Source organism: Lynx rufus, unplaced genomic scaffold (genome assembly GCF_022079265.1).
Source record: "Lynx rufus isolate CCGP_SWC_20201006 ecotype Redwood Valley unplaced genomic scaffold, mLynRuf1.p SCAF_2, whole genome shotgun sequence".
Classification (NCBI taxonomy): domain Eukaryota; kingdom Metazoa; phylum Chordata; class Mammalia; order Carnivora; family Felidae; genus Lynx; species Lynx rufus.
Genome location: NW_025814834.1, coordinates 157391262 through 157403363, shown reverse-complemented (window position 1 = coordinate 157403363; position 12102 = coordinate 157391262). Strand labels below are relative to the sequence as shown.

At 37.2% G+C, this 12102-nt stretch overlaps 1 protein-coding gene and 1 non-coding gene across 2 annotated transcripts in view; one reads left to right on the top strand and one right to left on the bottom strand.

Annotated features, from left to right (window-relative positions):
* The window catches only part of MIGA1 (mitoguardin 1), a 106537-nt gene that overhangs the window by 18620 nt on the left and 75815 nt on the right, over positions 1-12102 (top strand). Inside the window, exons 3-5 of the mRNA XM_047084581.1 lie at positions 5747-5924; positions 7637-7773; positions 10922-11048. Of these exons, the coding sequence (XP_046940537.1) occupies positions 5747-5924; positions 7637-7773; positions 10922-11048 (442 nt within the window). The remainder of the gene's footprint in view (positions 1-5746; positions 5925-7636; positions 7774-10921; positions 11049-12102) is intronic.
* TRNAE-CUC (transfer RNA glutamic acid (anticodon CUC)) lies at positions 9286-9358 on the bottom strand. Its single transcript has one exon. It is a non-coding gene; the product is annotated as a tRNA-Glu (tRNA).

Genomic DNA, 12102 nt, shown 5'->3' with positions numbered 1-12102 from the left:
AGTTCACAAAGATTTTCTCCTATGCTTTCTTCTAGAACTGTATAGTTTTAGAGTTTATGTCCTTATAGTTTTAAGTTTATGATCTGTGCATGAATTATTGTATATAGTGTGGAGTTATACAGCATATAATCTTTTGGAATTAGCTTTTTTCATTTTACATAATACATTTGCAATCCATTCACATTGTTGTGTATCTGAATATTATGTCCTTGTTTATTGCTGGGTATTCCATTATATGGATGTAACGTGTATCCATTTATCTGTTGAAGGACACCCAGGTGGTTTCTGGGTTTGGGTGATTTCAAGATTACATAGATTTTCTGTTTTCTTCTAAAAATTCTTCCTTGAATTTCCTTTTTACTTTCAACAAAAATAGATTAACTATTTCTGCAGGTTTATTTCTGAACTCTATTCTGTTGCACTGATCTATATGTTTATACCAATACCACACTCTCTTAATTATTGTAGCTTTATAGTTAAGTCTTGAAATTGGCTAGAGTATGTTCTCCAACTTTGTTCTTTTTCAGTTATTTTGGTTATCCTACTTCCTTTGCCTTTAATTTTTTAAAAAATAAGCTGCCAATATCTACAAAAATTTTTGCTGGGATTTTTATTATTTTCTGTAGATCAAATTGGAGAGAATGACATTTTACAGTCCATGAACATGATGTATCTCCTTTTATCTTTGTTGATTTCTTTGATTAGTGTTTTGTTGTTAACTGAATTTTTTAAAATTTTCTCTATTTTTTCTTTTACTTGGTGCTGTTATAAGTAGTATTGCTTTTTTTTTTATGTTTATTTTTGAGAGAGAGAAAGGGCATGCATGCGAGCTGAGGAAGGGCAGAGAGAGAGAGAGAGGGAGACAGAGGATCCAAAGCAGGCTCTACACTGTCAACGGAGAGCACAATGTGGGGCCTGAACTCACTAACGGTGAGATCATAACTAGAGCCAAAGTCAGATGCTTAACTGACTAGGCCACCCAGGTGCCCCAGTAGTATTGCTTTTTAATGTCAAATTCCATTTGCTTATTGCTATCATTGACTTTGTAGCCTATTTACCTACCAGTTCTAGGGGATTTGCGGGGAGATTCTTTGGGATTTTCCATGTGGACAATCAAGTTGTCTGCAAATAGAGACAGTTTTACTTTTTATTTTCCAATGTGTATTTCTTTTATTCTTCTTTCTTGACTTTTGGCACTGGCTGTTACTTCTAATATGATGTTGGTTCTGTTCGCTTCAGGCATTCCTTGGCTGTGGCAGCATAACTGTAATCTCTGTCTTCTTCTTTGCATAGCCTTCTCCTTTTTGTCTCTATGTGTCCTTTAATCCCTTATAAAGACACTCATTGGACATATGGTCCACCTTAATCCAATGCAATGTCATCTTGATTCTTACCTTAATTACATCGACAAAGATTTTTTTTAATAAGATCATATTCTGTTTTTCTTTTTCTGTCTTTTTTTTTTTTTTTTTTTAATGTAGGCTCCATGCCCAGTGTGGAGCCCAATACCAGGCTTGAACTCACAACCCTGAGATCAAGACCTGAGCTGAGATCAGGAATCAGATTCTTAACCAACTGAGCCACCTGGGTGCCCCATATATGATCATATTCTGATCTTCAAGGTGAACATGAGTTTTGAGGGGATGCTATTTAATTTACACACCTTCTAATCCTAATTTGCTGAGAGTTTTTATTTATTTTTTTCTTTGAGAAGACGAAGAAAAACTTTATCTCAAGATTTCATCATATAGTTGGAGAGAAATAGGACATGGCTTATCATTAAGTAGTTTTAGATATACTATACCTAATCATATTTTTCAAATCTAGTAGAAGCTGAAATGTAAGGGTTATGTAGACAAAAATTCTTGCTACATTTGAAGATTATAATATAAGTAGGTCTGAGACAGAACCCCTAGCTAAAGTAATTCCTGCCTGATTCTTGCCAAGTCCCCCCTCTTTCTCTTAAATTGCTTATCCTCCTTCCCAGTAATTGGTAAGGCAGACCAGCTTCTCCTCACTCCCTCCACCAGACTCCAGATGGCCTACAAAGGCCAATCAAACCTGCTCAAACACATAGCCTTTAAGATTTGGCTTCTTTGACTCTGTCTTTGGCACACACACATGCACACTCACACATACACCATCTTGCTTTCCCTGAAAGCTTTTCTTCAGATAAAATAATCCCAGCTCCTTATTTCCCCAACCCTTTAATCATTTTGTTTCTGTTCTCTGAACTCCTTCCAATTTCCCTATATATTGTATAATGTGGAAACCAAAACCACACACCATTTTCTAACAGGGTCTACGAGTTGCCAAATTTAGGGGGGCTCACTTACTTCTTCAATCAGAAATCAAAGCCAAGTCCAACGGGTTCTTAACAAGTGGACATTGGAACAGGTGTGACACCCTCATTCAATAAAGCAACACCTTCTGAGTAGATAATTATTCAGTGTGGAAAGGAAATCTACTTGCTTTCATTGAAAGGGATTTTTAGAATATTCATGCATTTGTATAAAATTTGCTGAGAGTTTTTAAGAAATCATGAGTGGATAGTGAATATTTTCAAATGTTCTTTTTTTAAATTTTTTTTTAATTTTTAAGTTTATTTATTTTGAGAGAAACAGAGTAAGCGGAGGAGGGGCAGAGGGAGAGGGAAAGAGAATCCCAAGCAGGTTCTGTGCTCCAGTGTGCTCCTGAGATCATGACCTGAGCCAAAACCAAAAGTCAGATGCTTAACTGACTGAGCCAGCAAGGGGCCCCTCAAATGTTCTTTTTGAATCTATTGAAATTATATTATGGCTTTTCTTGGTTTGTTATTATGGTAAATTACATTGATTTTTGAATGTTGAACCAGATTTGCATTCCTAGGATATACACTCCTTGGTCATATATAGTGTTCATTTTTTGTTTAAAGTTTGTTTATTTATTTTCAGAGGGGAAGGAGGGGCAGAGAAAGAGAATTCCAAGCAGTGCTGTCAGCATGGAGCCTGATGCGGGGCATGATCCCACAAACCTTGAGATCATGACCTGAGTGGAAACCAAGAGTCAGACGCTTAACTGACTGAGCCACCCAGACTCTCCTGTAGTATTGATTCCACAAACCTTGAGATCATGACCTGAGTGGAAACCAAGAGTCAGATGCTTAACTGACTGAGCCACCCAGACTTTCCTGTAGTATTTATTTCCTGTAGTATCTCCTGTATATGTTGCTGGATTCAATGTGTTACTATTTTGTGAAGGACTTTTAAAAACATCTATCTACATTATAGATATTTGTCTATAATTTTTTGTAACGTCTTTGGTTTTGATATTAATAGTAATGCTAGCTTCACATATGATTGGGAAGTAGTCCCTCATTGAATGGAATTAATATTTCTTTTTTAAATATTTGGTAGAATTTGCCCTAATAGTTTTGTTAAAAGGTTTTATTTAACTACAAATTCAATTTCTTTAGTACATATGTAACTATTCATTCTATCTATTTCTTCCAGAGTGAATTTATGGGCATAGAGTTGTTCATAGTAATACTTTTCATATCCGTGAGGTCTTTGGTGACAATGCCTCTCTCATTTCTGATTTTAGTAATATGTGTCTTTTCATCTTTTCTCTCTTTCTTTCTCTTTCTTTTTTGTTTTGGTCAGACTGGCTTCAGGTTTGTCAGTTTTACTGAATTTTTATTTTTATTTTTTTTTTGCCAAAAGCCAGGAGTGAATCTATTGATTTCTTTTTAATAAGCTTTTGATTTTATTGATTTAGTTTTCTACTTCATTGATTTCTGTTTAGTCTTTATTACTTCCTGTCTTCTACTTGCTTTGGATTGGATTTGTTCATCTGTTTTCTAGTTTCTTAAAGTAAAAACTCAGATTATGGATTTTACACCTTCTTTAATATAAGTGTTTAATGGTATGTATTTCCTTTGAAAGTTAAAGCTGCATCCTACAGTTTATGTCTTTTGTTCTTTTGAGGGAATAGAGAAGGGTATTGATGCAGTTTATGACCCTCCACAGAAACTCCTGTTTCCCTCCCTCGGTTCTGCACCATTGGGGAGACTTAGGAGTCTTGCAGTCTTTTCTGTGAGTAGTGCCTGGTGGGATTCGTGAAGATAAAACCTGCAAAAAGTATGGATTATGCCCATATTTACAACATCCCCCATGCTCCTGGGGGTGCTTTACCCTTTCTCACCAATGCTACTGTCTCCACCAATTTACCAGCCATACTAGCTGAACTCTTCTTACTGATGTCCTGCTGTGTTTTATCTCTGCATGCCAGTGCTTATGCCCTATCTCTCCCTGCAGATACCTGTGTCTCCTTAATTTTGGGGCCAAGTGATTGCCCTCTGTCCTCAGCATTGTGATGGTTTCAAGAAAAATTGAGAACTTGCCATTTGTCTGGCTTGTTTTTGTTGTTCATTTGAAAGTGACACTCTCTCCAGCCCTCTACACCCCAAGATTATGGCTTTATTTTATAGTTCTCCTGTATTTTAGGTGATTGTGTCTGTCTCCCAAGACAAAGTTAGTTACCTCTTATGTGAAGGTGATGTGAATACTTAGTGTATACTTATGTTACTGTATTTATCACACTATATTGTAATTACTTGTGAATATATTTGTCTCTACTATAACATACTGCTTGAAGGAGGCAAGATCTGTGTCCTCTATGCCTAGTGCTTCCTGATCAATGAAAGGCATTTGATAGTTGCTTGTTGAATAGAATTACGATAAGATTTTAATTCTAATTTTCATAGCACAGTGTGGTACTTTGTAAAATGCTGAGTAAATATTTGTTGAATAATTCATGCATAAAAGGGCTTATTCAGATTCTATTTAGAAATTAAGTTAATTCATGTTTGCTCAAATTTCCAGATAGTTAAAAAAAATTGGTATGTTTTAAAACTCGGAACTGGGGTGCCTGGGTGGCTCAGTCAGTTAAGCAACCAGCGTCAGCTCAGGTCATGATCTCACAGTTCATGGTTTCAAGCCCTGCATAGGGCTCTGTGCTGACAGCTCAGAGCCTGGAGCCTGCTTTGGATTCTGTGTCTCCATTTCTCTCTCTCTCTCTGCCCCTCCTCTACTCATGCTCTGTTTCTTTCTCTCTCTCAAAAAGAAATAAATGTTAAAAATAAATACATAAATAAATCTCTGAATTAATCATTCCTGTAATTTAAAATCTTGCTATGATTCAGTTAGTTGCATGAATTAATCATTAGTTGTTCAACAGGTTTTAATGGGGTTGAATTATTTTGTGCTCCTTTTGATGTTTGTGGTAATACTGTTTATTTACCTAAGACTTCCAGAAATTAATATATTAGTACATTTTGTTTGTTTTTAAACAAAATGTCATTCAAAGAGTGACAGCTTTCATTTGAGCTGTCATTCAAAGAGTGAAGTAATATTCTTCTCATAGTAGTTAGAACTAGGTTATCTTTTTTTAAATTTTTTTTTTTCAACGTTTATTTATTTTTGGGACAGAGAGAGACAGAGCATGAACGGGGGAGGGGCAGAGAGAGAGGGAGACACAGAATCCGAAACAGGCTCCAGGCTCTGAGCCATCAGCCCAGAGCCCGACGCGGGGCTCGAACTCACGGACCGCGAGATCGTGACCTGGCTGAAGTCGGACGCTTAACCGACTACGCCACCCAGGCGCCCCTAGAACTAGGTTATCTTAAGAATAAGTTTGCCTCTTACATCTTTATTTAAAGTGAACAAATATAAGAAGTTTTTTTTCAATCTAACTACATCTTTTCCAGATAAGATTTTCACCAGTAGCAAAAAAGCTGTTTGTGGTAACTGCAGTGAGTGCCGTATCTGTAATTTTTCTGGCCCGTCACTTTAAAAGAAGACGTGGAAAGAAGAAAGGAAAAATATTACCATGGGAACCAGAGCACCTCATACTTGAATACACTAAAAGAGCAGCGTCAGACAAAGGTATGTGGAGATAGCTGAACTGAGTCTACAAAGAAAGTTTATATTTAAATCATAGAAAGATTTATATATTAATCATAACTGGAGTGCAGTGATTTCTGTGCTGTAGCCTCCAAAATGTCTTTCCTTAATATTTAACTCCCAGATAATACAGATTAATTTTAGAAAGAATAGAACATACAGAGAAGCAAACAAAAAATTAAAATCACTTGATATTCTGCTACCCAGAAGTAATGACTTATAATACTTTGGCATATATCCATTTCTATTTGCATTTAAGTCTATTGAGATACACAATTTTATATTATGTACAAGTAGATGATGTATGTATTTTAAATAAAATTATGATTACACCTTTTGTAGCCTGCTTTTAAAATATTTAACAATATATAAAATTGTTTTTCTAGGTCAATAAATATATTTCTATCGTTTTAATATGTACTTAGTGTTAAATTTGTAAACATATCCACTAATTTATTTAACCAATTCCCTGTTAGTCCCTTTAGAATGTTTTTCTTGCTTTGAATATACTTATCTGATTATTTTCTTAGTGTATAAATAGAAGTAAAATTGCTGGCTTTTAAAAGACCTGTAGTTTTTGTTAGAGATATGGTACATGTTGCCATGTTGTATCAATTACGATAACTTCTTGGGGCACCTGGATGGCTCAGTTGGTTAAGCGTCTGACTTCGGCTCAGATCATGATATCACGCTTTGTGAGTTTGAGCCCCGCATTGGACTCTATGCTGACAGCTCACAGCCTGGAGCCTCCTTCGGATTCTGTGTCCTCTCTCTCTGCCCCTCACCTGCTCAAATTCTGTCTCTCTCTCTCTTGAAAATAAAACATTAAAAAAAATTTTAAAAACCCAATAACTTCTTGAGCATGCTGAATTTCTTATTTTTAAAACTTATAATTATTTTTAATTTATTATTTAGAGTATCATATGCTTTTGTGATTAATTTTTCCAGCAAATGATTAATGAATGACTATTTTGTGCCGAGTACAGTGAACATTACAGTAATGATGGCTCTCACTTAATGAGATCTTATTAGATCTCAGGCCTAGTGCTAAATGCTGTATATTCACTACATTGTTTAACTTTTATAACAATTCTATGAATTAGGACTATATCCTGTGTTATTGTTTCCATTTTAGACATAAAGAAAATCGAGATAAGGAAAACTTAAGTGACCTGCTTAGGGTCATACACGTCCCAGGAATTGAATTGAGTAGTGTCTTAACTGCTGCATTAAAATAGACTGAGATACAATGTCAGCCATAGATGGATAGATAGATGGTTAGGGGATACAGAAAAAGAAAAAACTTAATTACAATGTAATGCAATATGGACATGGTACAGATGTAATTCAGGAAAGGAAGTGCTTATATTTTGTTAATTTATAACTTGAAGATTCATAGTTGCCAGTATTTTAAACTGATTATAATAGGTCATTCAAATGTCATATCAAATACACTAATTAGAGGAATAGTTTATTCTTCATTTAGGAAGCATATTTTAGCAGTGTTAAAAACAATTGTAAAGAGAGGTAGATTTTAATAATGCTGTACACTTAATAATTTACACAGTTGAGGGAAATGAGTTTTAAAATTAGAAGCTTTCTGAAGGAATATAATGTAAACTTGGAAATTTTATCGGAAATTTGTCATTGGAGTTACTGATACTTCTAATATTATTGATATATTTGTTTGATAGGTTCAAGTTGTTCCAGTAGTAGACAAAATTTGACATTATCTTTAAGTTCTGCCAAAGACAAAGGATCTCAGTCTTGTAACTATGCTAATGGAGGACTTTTCAGTAAATACTCAGGTTCTGCACAGAGTTTAGCCTCCGTAAGTAAAGAAAAAAATTTATTATTTTATAGGTTTGTTTTTGTGTCTATTGTTATATATTGGTTTAAATGTTATATAATAATAGGGGCGCTTGGGTGGCTCAGTTGGTTAAGCATCCATCTCTTCACCTCAGCTCAAATCATGATCTCACAGTTCATAGGTTCAAGTTCTGCTTCGGGCTCTGCACTGATAGTGTGGAACCTGCTTGGGATTCTGTCTCCCTCCCTTTCTGCCCCTCCCCCACTTGCTCTCTTTCTCTCAAAATAAATAAAAATAAAACTTAAAAAAAGAAAAAGAAATTTTTTTAAATGTCATATAATTATAGATAGCTCTTAGTATGGAAAGAACCTTAAATCATCTTATTGAGTCTATTTTCTTTAGGCAAGTAAAACTTCCCTTTTGGTAAATAACCAGCCAGTTTGCTTCCAGCTTTCTTTAAGCAAGTGATATGGGTACATGGAGTCCTGTAAGAATAGTGCTGATCTGAAGTATTGCTTCAAACTAGATATTTCTGAGGCGCCTGTGTGGCTCAGTAGGTTGAGCGTCCAACTCAATTTCCACTCAGGTCATGATCCCAGGGTCGTGAGATGGAGCCCTAGGTTGAGATCTGTGCTGAGTGTGAAGCCTGCTTAAGATTCTCTCTCTCTGTCTGTCTGTCTCTCTCTCTCCCCTCCCTCCCTCCCCCCCTCCCTCTCCCCCCTCTCCATCTCTCTCCCCCTCTCTCCCTTCCTCCTTCTGTCTCCCTCCCTCCCCCCACCCCTTTCCCCCACTTGCACTCTCTCTCTCTCTCTGTCTAAAATAGTAATTTAAAAAAAAACACAAAAAATCTAAACAAAAAAACTAGATGTTCTGCAAAAAAGCTGGAAGATACAGCCAGACTTTGTACTAGGTCACAAGATGATGAGCTTGCGTAGGTAAAAGTATGTGGCTTGCTGAAGCCAAGTGTGGAGTTCCTCACCTTGTTGTTTGAAGCATTAATATAGTATTGATTGACAAGTGAGGAATAAAGTTAGTATTTTTTTTGACTTATTATGGTTTAAAAATTTTGTTAAATAGGTAGGATATATACTTGCTACTAAATAAAGAAGAGGCAAAAAAATGTACAGTGATAAATATGTTACCGATCCTCTCGGTTCCCATCCTTAGAGACAAACAACATCGGTAATTTCTTACATATATATCTCTGGGAGTGTATGTCTGTACCATCATGTATTGTCATTATTTTAAATAGTTTATTAAACACCATATTCTGTACTTGGCTTCTCTGTTTTGTTGGAATATCTAGCTGCCCCATTCTTAAATATGTCAAATTTTTAAAAGATGTTTATTTATTTTTATTTTTGAGAGCAAGTGTGTGTGTGCACATGCTCAAGCAAAGGAGGGGCAAAGAGTCAGAGGGAGAATCTCAAGCGTGAGATGGAGCATGAGATCATGACCTGAGGCAAATCAAGAGTCAGATGCTTAATGGACTGAGCCACCCAGGTGCCCCTATATATTTTTAAGTAGGCTCCATGTCCAACTTGAGGCTTGAACTCACGACCCTGAGATTGAGAGTCCCATGCTCTACCGACTGAACCAGCCAGGCACCCCAGGCTTAGACTTCTTAAAAAAAAAAAGTTAGCATTTATTTATTTTTGGGAGACAGAGACAGAATGTGAAGCAGGCTCAAGGCTCTGAGCTGGCAGCACAGAGTCCGACGCAGGGCTCAAACTTGGAAACCACGAGATCATGACCTGAGCTGAAGTCACACTTAACCGACTGAGCCACTCAGGCACCCTTAAAATGGACAGAACTTGGGGGCACCTGGGTCACTCAGTTGGTTGAGCATCAGACTTCAACTCAGGTCATGAACTCACGGTTTGCAGGTTTGAGTCCCACGTCAAGCTTGTGCTGGCAGCGTGGAGTCTGCTTTGGATTCTCTGGTCTCTCTCTCTCTCTGCCCCTTCCCCACTCCCACTTTCTCTCTCTCAAAAATAAATAAACATAAAAAAAAAAAAACACGGGGCGCCTGGGTGGCGCAGTCGGTTAAAGCGTCCGACTTCAGCCAGGTCACGATCTCGCGGTCCGGGAGTTCGAGCCCCGCGTCAGGCTCTGGGCTGATGGCTCGGAGCCTGGAGCCTGTTTCCGATTCTGTGTCTCCTTCTCTCTCTGCCCCTCCCCCGTTCATGCTCTGTCTCTCTCTGTCCCAAAAATAAAAAAAAAAAAACAAAACAAAAAAAAAAAAACGCAACAGGAATGGAGGGGTGGTGGCTCAGTCATTGAGCATACGACTTGAGATTCTTTGTCTCTTCCCTTCTACTCCTCTCCCTCGCTTTCTCTTGCATGCGCGCGCGCTCTCTCTCTCTCTCTCTCTCTCTCTCTCTGAAAATAAAAATAAAAAAAAGGGGGCGCCTGGGTGGCGCAGTCGGTTAAGCGTCCGACTTCAGCCAGGTCACGATCTCGCGGTCCGTGAGTTCGAGCCCCGCGTCGGGCTCTGGGCTGATGGCTCAGAGCCTGGAGCCTGTTTCCCATTCTGTGTCTCCCTCTCTCTCTGCCCCTCCCCCGTTCATGCTCTGTCTCTCTCTGTCCCAAAAATAAATAAACGTTGAAAAAAAAAAAAAAAAAAAAAATTAAAAAAAAAAAAAAATAAATAAAAAAAAGAAAAAGGACAGAATTGGAGGCAGAGACTTGGGAGTCATCTACATAAAGATGACTGAAATGATTGGCTCAGTGCACCTTGCTAAGGAAGGGAAGATGATAGAGGCTTTTCAATTTTAGTTATTGTTTAGCATAATCAGCACTGTTAATAATTTTTAAAGCGGAAATAAGCTAGTTACCTCAAACCAGAGTAGGTGTGGATAAAATTTATAAGCAAATATTTAATAAAACAGTAAACTGTAAAAGTAGCTGCTTGATTTCTAATGGAAATAACTGATTTTTGTTGGAAATATTCTTCTATTCGTGTATTTTTGAGCAAACAAAGGCTTAAAATACTTAGGGTCGTATGACTCCTAACTTTGAATATAATCGGATTTATTTGTTCAGGTGGGGATTACATGGGTTGTTTTACCTGGAATAGGATTTATATAAATAGTTTGTAAATATAAAAGATGGCAAAATACTGTCACAAAAGAGATTTTGAAGTCACTGCTGTCGATTTTAATTTTAGGTCCAGAGCGTCAATTCTTGTCATAGCTGTGCTTGCGGCAATTCTAACTCCTGGGACAAAGCAGATGAAGATGATGTTAAACTTGTTAATATTCCTGTGACCACTCCTGAGAACTTATACTTGATGGGTAGGAATAACATAATAATGTTTTAAGATGTTATGCTTACATTTAATGTGAAACTAAATAATGATGAATTGTTCTAAGAGAAGCAACGTAATTTTTAAATATTCTTGTATCTGTTGAATATGGTGTATATAATATAACCTATTTCTGGAGGATGCTCTAACGGATTTCCACAAACTTGGTGTTTTAAGCAGCAGAAACGCATTCTTTCAGAGTGCTGAAGGCCAGAAGTCTGAAATCATTATCACTGGGCTGAAATCAAGGTATCATTAGAGCTATGCTTCCAACAACAATTCCAGTTTAGGAGAGTATCTGTTCCTTGCCCTTCCCAGCTTCTGATGGCTTCTGGCTTGTGGCCGTGTGATTCCAGTCTCTACCTCCCATCATCACCTCCTCTGTGTATATCAAATCTCCCTCTGCCTCTTATAAGGACAGTTGTGATTGGTTTTAGGCCCCACCAAATCCAGGTTATCTCCCCATGTTAAATTTCTTAATTAATTTTAAGATTCCTTGATTCAGTCACATCTGCGAAGACCCCTTTTCTTTGTAAGGTAACGTTCTAGAGACTAGGACCTGATACTTTTGGGTGGCTATTATTCAGTCTGTTTCACTCATCTAACCTGATCTCTTGGTTCTTATCTAATGAGTCTATCAGAGTCCACTTTATTTAATCTGTTTTTTATCTAGCTATCATTTGTATTAAAAAAAAATTTTTTTTAATGTTTATTTTTGAGAGACAGAGCGTGAGCATGGGAAGGGCAGAGAGAGTGAGACACAGAATCTGAAACAGGCTCCAGGCCCTGAGCTGTCAGTACAGAGCCTGATGCAGGGCTCGAACTCAGGAACAGCAAGATCATGACCTAAGCCAAAGTCAGATGCTTGATCAACTGAGCCATTCAGGTGCCCTGTATTCTTATATCCAGGAATGATTTTATAACAAAAAAAGGACTGTGTTTCACATCTTAGTATTCCTCTTGGCTTGACCAAGGAGTATGTCTAGAGTATCACTGGAGCCCAGAAAAAGAAAAAAGAATTGAATTAGATTGAAATACTTTTT